A 14,212-nucleotide genomic window follows, 5' to 3' on the forward strand; every position below is an offset into this window, starting at 1 on the left:
AATATGTAAGTAAAATATTATTAATATGCTAATCAGGATATAAACCTCAATGAAATTATGAAAAGTTCCATGTGAAAATGTGAAAATCAATTTGAAATACATTGTGTTCTTCCGATTAAAGATTAGGCAAGCTATATAAGGTATTAATAGTCCCGATCGGAGTATATATAAAAAGCTGCAGCCCTGGGAAAACCTTTCCCCAATTTTACCCATTTGTTGTAATGCATTTCTCTAAGGGTATTTTCCACAGAGTCTAGCCATGGTCACACTGCTGTAGACAAGTGCATAAACATTTCCTCCAGGTGAACAAAAAGTAAATAAAGGAAAATATCAACCGCAATCCAACGGCGAGCATTAAGAAGAAACTTCACAACGATGGCTTCATTTTTCAACGTTGGCGCCTTGGGAAATGTTTTCTCCACTCCAGTTGGCCAGCGCATAGGTGAGTAAACCTACCCAACCCCATCCCCCTCCCACCGTTAAAAAAAACCACCCACCGAAAGCGGGGGTGTGTGTATATGTGGTTAAATCGTCACATTTTCCTCAAATACAACGCATATGCGTTGATATTTGCGCATTTGCATTGTCAGTTATCTGATTAGAGGTCGCTTCACGACATTCCCAATCAGACTGACCCATTGGAAAATTGAATTTTCACAACTTTCTTCGTGCGATTGCTTGTTTTCCTGTTTTGTTGTTGCTCTCACAAACGCACACACACACAGTCACACACATTTCCATGTACCGATACTGATTTGTTGTTGCCAGACCATTACTATGGCAAAGCGGTCTGATTTGATTTGAAAGGCGGTGGCAGCGGTGGGCTTCTGATAAGATTAACCCTTACATGGGCATACGATTCCAACAGGCAGGTGTGACAAAGCAGATAAATGTTTGTTGGTATGCTTTATGAAATTTGCTCACCTTTGGCACGCACACTAATAGTATTATTATTGATGCGCTGTTCTGTTGTTTGATTGCCTTTCTCGCCCACCTCATGTCCCCTTGTTTTGCGCCCTTAGTAATGGCAATTAGTCATCGTTGCCTCTGGCCGCTGGGTTACATAAAAAAATGTGTTAATTTATTTTGTGTTCCCCTTTGGCTCGCATTTTCGCCATAATTTCCATTTGCCGCTGCACACACACACACAGATGCACACATCTACCTGGCCTTGTGCATTTGTATTGGTGCCGTACTAATTTGTTGCTTCGCTTTTTTTTTTATGAGCGCACATTTTGTTGTTGCCTTGCGGTTAGTTATTCACATATATCTTATATCTGTTGGATATCTGTATTACGATATCTGATATCCGAGAGATACATTGCGCGAGAGGGTTTCCTTTGGATTCGAACAAGTTGCATTTATGCCTCTTGTTTGTGCGTTTTAATTTAAGCAAGTCATTGCACTCGGAAGAGCTTAAGTGATATACAAAAGATAATGCTCGCCCACCTGTTTAAAACACAGTTCCAGCCGCCCATAAAAATAAACAAAGGAATGCAAATTGTTTACTTAGGTTTTCACACACGTAACGATCAATATAATTACATCTTTTGGATCAAAAACCGCACAATTTAATTTGCATTATAATCAATTATATTGTTATAATTAAAATTAAACGAGCATTTTCAGAAGTAAGATGCCAATTTTAGAAAATAGAGAGAACTGGAGTTACCTGAAACTATTTTCTTTCTTTATATTACGTGAAATAGAAAGAATTTTCTTAAATGTAAACTAATATATCACCTGCTTCCTTTTCAGAGGCCGCCACCGATGCCAACCTGGCCTCGGAGAACTGGGCCGCCAACATGGAGATCTGTGACATGATCAACGAATCCTCGGACACCGCCCGCGATGCCATGCGTGCCATTCGCAAGCGCCTCTCCCAGAATGCCGGCAAGAACAACCAGGTGGTGATGTACACGCTGACCGTCCTGGAGACGTGCGTGAAGAACTGCGGCAAGGCCTTTCATGTCCTCGTGGCCCAGAAGGACTTCATCAACGAGCTGGTCAAGCTGATTGGGCCCAAGAACGATCCGCCAGCTGCCATGCAGGAGAAGGTTCTCAGTCTGATACAGATCTGGGCGGATGCGTTCAAGAACCAACCGGATCTCAACGGCGTCACTCAGATGTACATGGAACTGAAAAACAAGGGCATCGAGTTTCCAGCCAATGACTTAGATGCCATGGCACCTATTTACACACCTCAGAGGGTGAGTCGCTAACCTCTTTATTTAAACCATAATAAATGCTTTCATATCCCATTTAGAGCGTTCCCGAGATGCCTCCTCAGATGGTGGCCGCTCAGCAACACACAATTTCGCCTCAACACATGGCTGCCGCTGCCGCCGCCGCTGCTGCAGCAGCAGCTCCACCCAGCACAGGTCCTTTGCATTTGACTCCCGAGCAGGCGGCTAAGCTGCGTTCCGAACTGGAGATCGTTAGCAACAATATGTCCATCCTGAGCGAGATGCTCAGTGTTCTGAAGCCCGGCCAGGAGTCGCCCGATGACTATGCCCTGCTCAACGAGCTCACCTCTACCTGCAAAGAGATGCAGTCTCGCATTGTGGATCTGATTGGACGTGTCCAGGACGACGAGCTCACCGCGGAGTTCCTGCGCATCAATGACGAGCTGAACAATGTGTTTTTGCGCCACCAGCGTTACGAGAAAACTCGCTCGCAGGGCCAGGGAGCTGGTGTTACCTCGCCGTCGGCGGTGCTAGGCGCAGCCATGGGCCTGCCCGGTGTGGGTGCAGCTGGAGCAGGAGCCACAACAGTGGCCACGCTACCACCACCTCCCACAACTACCGCCGTGAGCAATACGCCGCAAAGTGACCAACTGCTAATCGATCTAATTGAAAGCAGCGAGGAAGCCCAACTGCCACAGAGCTTGGGAGGACTCAGCCTGGGCGCAGGAGCACCCATTGGGGTGCAGAGGGGGGCACGACCTGCCGATGAATTCGATATGCTGGCCCAGTCGCGCACTGATGGCAACCAGTTAGTATAGAGTGCCTTCCAATTGAGGTCATCAAGTATTAACGATAGTTTCCCTTTAGTAAATCGGACTTGTTAAGGGACATTCCCTCCGTGGACGCTGCTGCTGGGAGCGTGACTGCCACCGCCTCGCCTTATAAACCGCCGAATCAACCGCAGCAGGCACAGCGCTCAGCCGGCGATCCGCCGGTGGTAAGTAAAGTGAGTAATTAGCCACCGGGCAGCCGGTCTAACTAATGGCGTTCGATTTGTTCCCTTACGTTTTGACCTCGTTTTCGCCATTGATTTACACTTTGAATTTAAATTTGAAAAAATGTTTTGGTTCTTTTGTTCTATGCAAATTGCGTTTGGTTTTCGTTTCGTTTTGTTGTTCGGTTGGCGCCCACACACAGTCGACGAAAGAGAATGAGATCGACGAGATGGAAGCGTGGTTGGGCAGCTCAGTAAGTAGCCATTCGAATAGCATTTTGTCTTGTTCTAAGCTCATCTTACCATGCACTCTCGGCTTCAGTTTCTCGAATTACACATACTCTTCTGTTGCTTATTTGCTTCTGTAACCTAATTTCGCGTATTGAGCATGACTAATGAGGCATTTGTTTCCACCACACAGCACATCGAGGGAATTGAGGAACTGACCAGCTCCGAGTTTGATAAATTCCTAGAGGAGCGAGCCGCTGCCGCCGAAAATCTTCCAACGATCAGTGCATCGAACTCCGCCGCCAGTGCCACGACAGGATCGGCAGGAGCCGACAGCTTACGAAAGACACCAAAGAAACCGGGCGCCGAGGAGGATCTGCTCGCGCTCTGAGTGATTTCCGCCAGCACCATCATCGGCTCTAATTGTTTACTCTTTCAAATGTTATACACACCCTAACATACTTATCCATAATGTCTATTTGATAGCGGATACATATTAATACTTTATGTAAAATGCTTTTAATTTTTACAAAAACAGCAACGATAACTATTGATTATATTCCAAAAAACAAGCGATCTTTTGTTGGTCTAATTGTAAGCCACGTCTACACATTGATGGTAATTTAATGTATTACGTTACAAGTCTATTTGTTGTTTATTTATACATATATACATACATTATAAAGCTAATTTATTTTACAAAATCGAACGATCGAAAAGAAAAACTAAAACAAAAAGGAAATACATTTCAAGCACATACCGAAAACGAGATGTTTTTTAATAATTTGTATTACTAAGGGGCTTAATCCGAGTCATCATCACCATCATCTATATTCATGGCTTGAGTGGCTGCTCCGTAGGCTTCGTCCTCTTCATCAGAAGAAGTCCTTCGATTGTTCTTATCGCTTGAGCCCTTCCCGGATCGCTCTTCCAACTGACTCTCCAATTCCCTGATGTGGGCCTTCTTGCTATTCAAAAGCAGCAAGAACTTCTTGAGAAGTTCCTCCTCCTTCAGTTTGCTGTCCCTCACATACTTTTCGTATTCAGCCAGAGATGTGGTGTTCTGGGCGTCGGATTCGGGGGCTGGAGCTGCTTGAGGCTTCTGCTGCCCAGCTTCGATGGCTGCATCCAGCAACTGGTAGCAGTTGGACACTTTTCTCAGCGGAACATCCAAATACAGTGTCTCGTATCCCTCGCATTTGTACACTTTAAAGGCTGGTTTCTCGGCATCCTCCAGGCATATTTCATAATCGAATCCTTGGAGTCCCATGTGCGTCGTTAGCGCATTTTTGCACTCTGCAAAGAAGGCATCGTAGGGCTGCTCCAATTCGCTGGCTCCAGTCCGCAACTCATCGTATTTCAGACTTGACCGGTAGTTTTGATTGTCTGAGGTGGATAGAAAGTCAAGCTCCACGTCGTCGTCCATCCATTTGCTTCGGACATAAATAAAAGGCTTTACGTCTATTTGACTATGTGAGAGCTGAGAGCGTTGAAGTAGTTTAACTACAAAGGTGGACATTTTTTTCAATATTTTAGTTTCACAACTAAATGTAAACAACTGTTGCGGGGTTTTTAAAAACAGCTGATTGCAACTGGGTTGCCATCGTATGCGTATAAGTGATTTTTTTGACATTGATCTGATAATTTTCAGCGACGCATGTAGTAGCGAAAATTAATGAATTTAATCCAACTTCAAATATTTTCTTAAGGCTTAGTTATTTATTTTTGTTCAAGTTTGAATTTACACTAACAGTCGATATACAATCCCTCTACAAGCATTTTGCAGCACTAGACGGTCTAAATAATCGATATCGATTTATTAGCGACATCGATTTACCGTGTTTAAGTTAGTACAAAGCCAGTGGGAGGAATTAAACAAATTAAACGCGCTGCGCCCCTATTGTTTGTCCTTCTTTTTAGTGTTTTACTCGATTCGGAACCCGCAATGCTTGACAACCTCGTGGAATTCGCCAGTTACTGGTGGTTTCGATACCTCATGGTACGTAATAGTCAGAAAATTACGCGAGAAGCTGCGCTCCACGGGATTCCTAATTAAATGAACCACATTAACTTGCAGGTCACCGAGCTGTACATGGTGGAAAAGTGGGAGCGGATAACGATACGTGAGTGTTAATTGCTAAACAAATATCAAACCCTTGAGGAACTTGGAAAAATCCGGCGGATTCGTCATGCTATTGAAGAATTTACACGCTTATCAGGGTTATTATTGCTCTCGGTTCATTGCAGACGTCATTTTCATGGTACTCTTCTGTGTTTTCTGGTACTTCAACTACTCCGTGCTGCTCTCGCTCGCCGGATTGATTGGCCCTACAAGTGCCTCAATGGCGGATATTATTCCCGGAGTTCAAGGACAGGGCCTCAAGGTCACCTAAAATACCATTGAGAACATGCCCAGCCCACCCGCGTGTACTGCTCTCCGTTCCAATATCCAAAATAGCCGCGTATCTGTACCTCGCCGCGAAGCTTTATCTAATCCGTACGCGTTTATACACCGCAATCAATGAATGGAACGTAGCTATAGGCGACACATGTCCAAAGAGGCGATTTTATCGCCGGCTGATCCGAATCTGAAGTGGACAACACCCGGCGACTGTCCATCAATAGCTGCCTCACCGTTTAATGTAGTTATCTAGCTGTAGTTACACGTTTAAAGTCAGTTAATAAATCTAACGCTTACAGAATCGCACTGAGAAAAAGTTCAAAAATGATAAATGATATACGCAAGTGTTGCATTGTTTTTCTGGTTTATTTTTGTTTAATTTTGAAGAGGTATTCCCTTGTTTATTCCGACTTAACTGATGTGCTTCCATTTGTGAATTATTGTTAGCGTCAACAGACGTTGAACTTGCTAAATCCGTACTTCAATGCTCTAAGTGTTATAATTCATTACAAAAATATATAGATAGCCTATGGTGTATGCGTATTGAATATGGTAAAACTAGTTTTGTGTATTTTTCTTATTTTTTTTTTGTTTTGTTTTCGTAGAAAAGAAAGTGCGCGTTTTGTTATTCGAGCGAAGATCGCACACAATTAGGATCAGATCGAATTAGGGATTGTTAGGGGACAGTTTTGGCTGAGTTCTTCGGGGATTACGGTTCGGTTTTGGTTTTGCGGGGCACTCGACTCACTTAGCCTACGCTATAAGCTAAAATCTTAGAACTGCTTTTTATCCGGGTTTTTCATCCGTGCAGGAAATTAATCAATGGCTACCATCTAACCTCCTTTTGCACTGCAATCCTATTTTGTTAGAGAAAGAACTTACACTATTTACTTAAAGGGCGGGCAGTGGGCGGATGTATTCACCACGTGACAATCTCGTCCTGCCGCTCCGCTCGTTAGGTTACAGATACAGATAAAAACTGGCTACAACTAACTGTACAATCCTGCCATCCGGAGTCGAAGGAGCTTTCATATTTGAACCATCTCATGCCAATACCAGCGACACATTGATGCGCACTACTAGTTAGGATGCTAGGGACGTGCCATCCAGCAGCACCGACGCCACCTCCTCGTTTTGTTCTACGTACACCAGACGAGGATCCTCGCCAAACTCAAGACGCCCGTATCTGGCCACCAGCGGTGTCTTGTTGTTGCTCACTTGCGGTGCACGCGGCCACTTTCTTTTGGGCTTTGTGTGCGTCAGCATGTGGGACTTGAGGTTCGTTGACTGGGCGAAGCACTTGGAGCAGCCATCAATGGGACAGTGGTAGGGCCGATCGCCAGTGTGTATCCGTACGTGGGTGCGCAGATTGAAGTCCAGCGAGAAGCGCTTGCCGCACCCCTCGAAGGTGCACTCAAAGGGCTTCTCGCCGGTGTGCACCAGCTGGTGGCGCTTTAGCTTGGAGCTCTCTACGAAGCTTTTGCCGCAGACGTTGCACACATGACCACGCGGTCCGTGCGTGTGCATGTGCTTGCGCATGGCCGAGTGGTTGCGAAACTCCTTGTTGCAGCCGCGATGGGTGCAGCGAAACTTTGGCTCCTCATCCTCCTCAGCGGCCGCGCCAGCAGCTCCCATAGTATTACCAGCCGTCTGATTGGTCACTGCCGTAGGTAATTTGGTAACAATTGTGGGTCGTGGTCGGGCTGGATTGCTAGAAGCCACTAGTGGCGGTGGAGGAGTTGGTGTCGCCACCTGAGCCGCCGCCGTGAGTTGCCTCTTTGTCACCTTTGTCTGATTTCCCGCACTTTTCAGTCGCACATTGGTGCTGCTGTTCTGGAGCACTAATTTTGGCAGAGCCGGCTGTGGATTCGGTACACATCCATTGACCTTTGATAGCGCTACCGGCACAGTGGCTGGACCGAGACCCGGGCTCTGTATCAGCTCCACATTATTCGGCATATTCTCGATGAGCTCGATGTTACCATAAGCTTCTTCCAGCTGGTTTTCCGCATAGATCAACTGCTCACTTAGTGGCTGGCTGTCCTCCTCGCCCTTGACATCACCCATAAATGCATTAACCACCTCTTCCACATCCGTGACCGCAGAGGCGCTGAAAGGATCGGGCAGGATGACGTACTCGTTGCCGATGCCATCGCTCAGAACATCGTGGTTGATCATGTGCTCGTCGATAATAAGCTTTGGCATGCTGGATGAGCCTTCATTCTGGGCGGCGGAGGAGGACGTCACGGATGTAGTGCCAGCACAACTATGTGGTTCCTCCAACTCCTCCTCCTCGTCCTCATCCTCCGAGTTGAGCGAGGACCACAGGGTGACATTGAACTCATCCTGCGTAATGCGTATGGGTACCTTCGTTTGCTTCCAGCGCTTGGCGGCTGAATTTCCCATGGGCCTCTCCACGCGACTGCTTCCGAATAGCTTAAAGTCCTGTAGCTGGCCATTCGAGCTGTTTGAATCTTCGGTTGCCTTCATGTAGAAGTCGCTCTCGAGCTGCTCCTCCTTGATGTTGGTGGCTTCGATTGTGGTTAGCATCTCGGATGCAATCTCGAAGGCATTTGTCGTACCCGGCGCGGTAGCCTCATCATCCTGCTCCGTCTCCTCCTCGCCATCGCCATCACAGGAGGAGGTCATCTGCTGTCCATCCTCCTCGATAAATTCCTCGTCGTCGCTGGTCTGCTGCATGATGATGGGCGGCGGCAGTGCATCTGCCGTTGCCACCGTGACCGAGGTAAGCCTGTCCAGCCGATCCACCGGATAGTATTCATAGTGCTCGAAGAACTCGCCAGTGTCTACTACGATATTAGCCTCATCATCATAGTCGTCGATGATCTCCTCGATCAGGAAGCTCTCGCTCTCCTCGCCCATCGGATCGCCCGCCAAAACGGTGTACGGATCTTGCTCGACAATTGTGGCCGCCGTGGGTGGGTGTGCATGAGTGAAGTATGCCGACGACGGGGCGGTGTGCAGGGGCAGCGGTACCGCCGCAGCGGCCAGCGATAGATTCTTTACGATGGGCGCCCGGATCTGATGCAGTTGAGGCTGGAAGTTCCCTCCGACGCCGACGTGATGATGATGACTTGTCATCGCGGCTGCTCCGTCTGCCTGTCTGTGTGCCTGTATCTGTATGCCTGTATTTGTGGGCGCTCTTGCTTCGTGCGTGTGTGTTAGTGTTTTGTGTGCGAGCGCGCTGCGAAAAAAGTGGGCAATTAGTACCTGGCCAAAAATCCGTAATATATATCTAAATATTCGCCAGACTTCCAGTGTGGACCAAACGTACGTGTTTTCGTCGGTATTGTTGTACTGGACTGGCCTTTCCCTCCACCTCTTTTTCCACTTTTTTGTGGCCAATGCCTATCGTTTATTGTGCGACGGCGGCGGCAGACGGCGAATGATGCGTACCGCTCGCTCCGATCCGCCCGCCACGCTCGTGCTGCCCAACGGCGGGTTAATCCTCGATTTGGATGACCACCTCGATCCCGCTCACCTCGGGCAGTGTAAATATTTTGAATTTTGCCGGTTAATATGGCGGAATTGTATTTTCCAGAAACGGCTCGGTACTTTCTCTCGCGTTGCGTGTGTGTGGCGGTGTGTGTGTGTAGTGTGCAACGACAGGCGCCACAATGCAACCCTGCGCGCGCTTTGTGTATATCTCAAGCGGTTTATTTAGCTTAGTTAGCTAGGCTTCACCGCATTACTCCTCAAAACAGCACAAATGTAATCTTAAGTACTAGCAAATAATTGCATTTTATCAACCTCCAACTGGAAAACCATTTATTAGCTGTAAATATCGCGGCGTTCTGTCTTTCGATTGGCGATAGGTTTGTTGTTCTATCAGCAGGGTTGCCACCCGGCAAGAAAACAAATGCGCAATAACAATAAATAATTTATCTCCATGGCTTCACTATTGTTTTGAACTATTTACAACTGCTTACTCTTAAATAACTAGTTAAATTTCTTTAGCAATAGAACTTCTGGAATATAAATACGCTTCAGCCTCGACTCCACAAAGCGCTCTTCTTGGGGCTTTAATATCTCTGCATTGTGGTTAAAATCAGTCTTATTAAAATGCACCGCCTTCCTATCCGCTGTTAAGGATATATTATAATGCCGACATTGGTCCTGAAGTCCTTGCGGACCATCGAACAGCAGTAAACGCAACAAGTAAGGAACCGGCACCGTTAGCTGTTTGTTGTTGTAGGCATGCGTGAAAATCTGTAGCAAGGTTCTGCAAATATAAGTTTGTATATACATATGTATGTACATTAGGAATACATCATATCAATAAGACAACCAATATAAATTGTTGTATAGTACCTTCTTATCGCCTGCAACTTGGTGGCTGCTACGGCACACAGAATGTGCGGCAATTGTGGCAAGCCCATGAGCACTCTATACAAATTGCCCTGTTGAAAGGCCAAACAGATGTCAAAACACAGCTTAAACGTCGCATCCTGACGCACATAATCCGGTAAGGTAAGGGCGCGTGTAAGGGACTCGGGAGAACCCAGATTAAACACTTGATAAAGGCTCTCTATAAAGCTGCGCCGCTCAAGCTCACGAATGCTTTGTTCTTTAAAGGATTCGAGGTCCCCCAGTTCTTCGTAACAGCAAAGCACTCCCGTGAGGCACTCTTGCAAATGCTGATTGCATATCTTGGGATCGAACTTCTCTATGGGTTCCTCACACAAGCGATATCGACTATAGGCCAGGAACATTACAATAGGTTCCAACAGGCAGATCTTCCGACGGGCATCGTACATCTGGATAACGATCTCCCGACGCACCGCCCTCAGTCGATCGAATATGAAGTCGTAAGCCACGTTATACGGCTTTCGTGTGTCCAGTATTATGCTGCAAAGTATTTAATTATCAGTTTTATGTTTTTGGTTTTTAAGCGCCCAAAATACTTGCTCCTTGAGCAGATATTCCACAGTTTTGGTCAATGCCGCTTCTGTGCGCATTTCCTTTGGCAGGGGCATCTTGACATCGGCAGCTGAGCGTGTAAACTCCTTTACCAGGACACCTGGTGTGTTCTTCTGACCATTCTTCAGCTCGAAGTAGTGTAAAAGCTTCTCGCGAACACGCCTAAATGTATTAAACCACGTTATTTTATTATATTTGGGTTAAAGATCATTTACATACATTTTCGCCTCCCCATCGGGACAGAAACTTTCGCAGGATCCTCGAACTTGGGCCATTTGTTGATGAATGCCACCAATTCCACCAGCACCAGCAAACCAGGGATGAAGGTTTCGTAGATCATAGGCGTAGCACAACCTTTTCAAAGGGGTTCAAGAAATAAAAAATGTTATTCAACATTTTAAAGCTAGTTAATAATAATTGCCAAATTCTTTGAACGAACTTAAACTGACTTGATTTTTAAACCCTCTTGCCACGCCGCTGAAGTCAGCAATCAGCTGTCCGGGCGGTCTGGGTTGTCAGGTTGTCGGGGCTTCAAAATTGTACTAAATTTTCAGTTCGTTTTTACTCGGCCAGCTCAAAACGAAATGTTTTCGCGGCATTTCGCAGCCTTTCTGCGATTCAACCGATATGCTGCCCGAAAATACAGCGCCCATTTTAAAAGTTTTCTTAAAGCCGGCTTTAGCAACAGGTTTTCCCTGAAGGTTGCAACTCTGATGCCGCTGGTAATCTTTCGATCCGCGGATTGCACGCAAAAAGATGACCAGGACGTGAAGCGACCTGGCCGCAGGCGAACCATGAGCAAGGTTAAGTACGAGACGAGTCTGGAGGGAAGGGCGCAGCTCTATCTCAACGCCATGAAGGTGCGGTGGGACCAGCTGCACAATGTTCCCGGGTTGTTTTCCTATCAATTACAAAAATCGCCTCAGAACCGAAAAATACCAGGATACTGGGGCTTCTATACAGAGGTGTGTGGCATATTCTTGTTCTCTGCAATAGATTTATTGACCCTTCACCTCCAGCTTAATGCAGATCGAAACCTTAAGCGCCGCCGACCCCAGACCATCGAGAGCCTCAATCCCACCTTTAAGCACATGCTGTTTAATTTCAACAAAGTCAAAGCCCAGGAGGTCATCATGACCATTGATGATGCGCACGGCAGTCCCGAAGTTCAGATGATCATAAACAAGAGCCCAATCACCAAATATCATACGTTGATCTGCCCGGAAGTGGGAAAAAACCATGTCCAACGGATTACCCGTGACGCTCTTCAGTTTTGCATTACCTTCATGCGAAGCATCGACGACAAGGACATGCGCATGGGTTATAATAGTCCTGGAGCGTTGGCCTCTGTAAATCACCTTCACTTCCACCTTCTTCACATGCCACAGGATTTATATATAGACCAAGCTCCTTTGGATGAGCTGGCCGGTGGATATGTCTATCGTTTAAGCCGGCGGGCGCCCACGGAAGGAATATGTATAGTATTCAACGAAAATGATAGTGAAGAACAGGTGGCGGAGAAAGTGGACCAGCTCTACATGCTTGCCATGTGGATGTGTAGGAATAATATGCCACACAATCTGTTCCTCACGCAAGATCGGAGACCCGGACAAAGTGGTAATCTTAAGGTATTCGTATTTGCCCGCTCTGAGTACTGCGTAAACAAGGATTTGGCCGACTTTAATGTCGGATTCTGCGAGTTGGCTGGTTACATTCCGTTGCCAGGTGATAAATCGCTCTATAAAACTTTGTTTCTGAACTAAAGGTTCTATCTTCGTTAACAGATGCTGATAAAATGGAGAATCTTACGGAACTTCAGGTGCTCTTTAGGATCCGAACAATTACTGGCAATGCCCCAAAAGCTGTGTACGAGGAAATTACGAATATTGTCGATGGATCACAAGATCTCACTCTTTGGGACCAACCATTGACGATATGAAACACCGAAAATAAATAATCAGAGGCTTCTACCTAGACTAACTTTAGTGTTTAATTGGATGCTCATGTCGTCATACTGCTGCTGCTGCGAATCCTTTCCCCATGGTCGCCTTGCTAATTACTTTGGTGTTGGCAGCAATGGAATAATCCACATGTGTCTTGCCATTCTGATTTCTTACAAGCTCCGTCAGCTGTGGAAGCTCATCTCTAGCCACACTCTCACGAATTTTCTCAAAGAAAGCCATGTAGTGATATAGGTTGTGACTGAAAGAATAGAAAGATTTATAAAAGGAATACGAAATTAAATAACAAACATCACTTACACAATTAGTAATATGGGACCAAGCAGTTCGTTGGTCTTGTACAGGTGGTGAAGGTAAGCACGCGTGTGTTTCTGGCAAGTCAAGCAACTACAGTTGCTCAGCGGCGGACTAAAATCCTCCTTGATAGCTTCATCGGTTATGTCCAAAAATGGTGCATTTTCCACTGCATCCTGGACAAAACTAAATGTCAAAGCCTTGAAGTTCAGAGAAGCCAAGTATACGTAGGAAGAGTCAAACACATCAATTCCCTGGCGGATGAGTTCTAGAATGGTTAGAGGAGTGTAGGCACCCGGCATTATTCTAGGCTTGTCCTCCTCCAACTGCTTGACGCAGTGTTGTACTATTGGCAGTAGTTTGGAAGTATCCAAAGTGGTCGCCGATAGACCATTCGTGTGGAATCCCTCGAAGATGTAACCTCCATAGCTGCTCGCTGGCTGATCCCGGGCATGTCTAATGGACTGCGTCCGGGCAAAGGTGTTGTATCCGCCCACAATGGGAGCTAGCAGAGTGGAATTCACCTTGCCCCGGTGCTCGTAGATGTAATGCATAAACTTCTCTGTCCTGTCAACCGATTTCTGAACCCGCTTCTTGGCACTCTCCAAATTTGTGTCCGCATCGCAGAGTCCCTCATAGATGTCCGGCTTAAAACTTGCTACCATTTCCATGTAGCGTTCTGAAGAGAGCGATTCCTTGCCCCTTCTCGTAAACAGTGGCAGTATATCCCGATCGTTGCCTCCGGAAGGCGTTGTTTCACAAGGATCTCGTAACATGAGAATGTTTAGATGTCCTGGTAGTCCCACGTAGTCGCTTAGTCCGCGACCTCCACCACTGTTCCAATGTGTAAGTGCCTCGGTCATGTGGTCCATTGTGGACAGAGTGAATTGGAGCACCTGTGGCTTCTGGCTGACATGACTCTCGAAAACATCCGCACTTAGCCACGGAATGCTTCCGCCCTTAGTCGTCTGCAAAAGAAGGGGAGTCTTGAACTCGGGTCCTCCATCCTTGATTCGCAGTTGACCGAGCCGCCCGGAATTCTTGCTAATGCTTTCGATCGCAAATTTCATTCCGGCTCGGGCTTGTTTTTATCTTTGGAATGAAGAATTACCAACCGCACGTTTCGAGCGGTCACCGATAACGATAACTATTAGAGATGGCGACTCGGCTGTTTCCATTTATCTATAGCTAAGTGTGCTGACATTTT

General features: G+C 46.5%; 7 protein-coding genes across 9 annotated transcripts; 3 read left to right on the forward strand and 4 right to left on the reverse strand.

Moving 5' to 3' along the window:
• The first annotated feature begins 245 nt into the window (after positions 1-245).
• On the forward strand, positions 246-4,174 carry LOC122615736 (TOM1-like protein 2). Of its 2 annotated transcripts, XM_043790818.1 has the most exons (6): positions 247-442; positions 1,759-2,210; positions 2,267-2,994; positions 3,054-3,192; positions 3,384-3,434; positions 3,602-4,174. In XM_043790818.1, exons 1-6 carry the CDS (start codon positions 376-378, stop codon positions 3,797-3,799), a joined length of 1,635 nt encoding a protein of 544 aa, XP_043646753.1. In that variant the 5' UTR covers positions 247-375; the 3' UTR covers positions 3,800-4,174. The 2 variants fall into 2 exon arrangements, with proteins under 2 accessions (XP_043646754.1, XP_043646753.1); XM_043790819.1 differs by lacking the exon at positions 3,384-3,434 and having other exon boundaries at positions 246-442.
• Positions 4,040-5,142, reverse strand: LOC122615743. The gene has a single exon (XM_043790826.1). The coding sequence runs from the start codon at positions 5,039-5,041 to the stop codon at positions 4,211-4,213; it is 831 nt and encodes a 276-aa protein (XP_043646761.1). The 5' UTR covers positions 5,042-5,142; the 3' UTR covers positions 4,040-4,210.
• An 84-nt stretch (positions 5,143-5,226) lies between these two features.
• On the forward strand, positions 5,227-6,125 carry LOC122615747. The gene is made up of 3 exons (XM_043790830.1): positions 5,227-5,407; positions 5,486-5,531; positions 5,656-6,125. Exons 1-3 carry the CDS (start codon positions 5,354-5,356, stop codon positions 5,799-5,801), a joined length of 246 nt encoding a protein of 81 aa, XP_043646765.1. The 5' UTR covers positions 5,227-5,353; the 3' UTR covers positions 5,802-6,125.
• Positions 6,126-6,156: 31 nt separating this feature from the next.
• Positions 6,157-9,633, reverse strand: LOC122615735 (fez family zinc finger protein erm). Of its 2 annotated transcripts, none has more exons than XM_043790817.1 (2): positions 9,312-9,633; positions 6,157-9,014 (listed from the first exon to the last, which is right to left on the reverse strand). In XM_043790817.1, exon 2 carries the CDS (start codon positions 8,909-8,911, stop codon positions 6,893-6,895), a length of 2,019 nt encoding a protein of 672 aa, XP_043646752.1. In that variant the 5' UTR covers positions 8,912-9,014; positions 9,312-9,633; the 3' UTR covers positions 6,157-6,892. The 2 variants fall into 2 exon arrangements, with proteins under 2 accessions (XP_043646752.1, XP_043646751.1); XM_043790816.1 differs by having other exon boundaries at positions 9,105-9,633.
• A 74-nt stretch (positions 9,634-9,707) lies between these two features.
• On the reverse strand, positions 9,708-11,236 carry LOC122615742 (SAC3 domain-containing protein 1). Its single transcript, XM_043790824.1, has 5 exons — positions 11,200-11,236; positions 10,970-11,104; positions 10,739-10,912; positions 10,142-10,678; positions 9,708-10,052 (listed from the first exon to the last, which is right to left on the reverse strand). Exons 2-5 carry the CDS (start codon positions 11,023-11,025, stop codon positions 9,770-9,772), a joined length of 1,050 nt encoding a protein of 349 aa, XP_043646759.1. The 5' UTR covers positions 11,026-11,104; positions 11,200-11,236; the 3' UTR covers positions 9,708-9,769.
• On the forward strand, positions 11,216-12,730 carry LOC122615738 (GDP-D-glucose phosphorylase 1). The gene is made up of 3 exons (XM_043790821.1): positions 11,216-11,715; positions 11,770-12,475; positions 12,535-12,730. The coding sequence occupies exons 1-3, from the start codon at positions 11,335-11,337 to the stop codon at positions 12,687-12,689; spliced, it is 1,242 nt and encodes a 413-aa protein (XP_043646756.1). The 5' UTR covers positions 11,216-11,334; the 3' UTR covers positions 12,690-12,730.
• A 29-nt stretch (positions 12,731-12,759) lies between these two features.
• LOC122615737 (queuine tRNA-ribosyltransferase accessory subunit 2) lies at positions 12,760-14,197 on the reverse strand. The gene is made up of 2 exons (XM_043790820.1): positions 13,012-14,197; positions 12,760-12,952 (listed from the first exon to the last, which is right to left on the reverse strand). Exons 1-2 carry the CDS (start codon positions 14,073-14,075, stop codon positions 12,760-12,762), a joined length of 1,257 nt encoding a protein of 418 aa, XP_043646755.1. The 5' UTR covers positions 14,076-14,197.
• Between the last annotated feature and the right edge of the window lie 15 nt (positions 14,198-14,212).

This window comes from Drosophila teissieri, chromosome 3L, assembly GCF_016746235.2.
Source record: "Drosophila teissieri strain GT53w chromosome 3L, Prin_Dtei_1.1, whole genome shotgun sequence".
NCBI classification, from domain to species: Eukaryota; Metazoa; Arthropoda; class Insecta; order Diptera; family Drosophilidae; genus Drosophila; species Drosophila teissieri.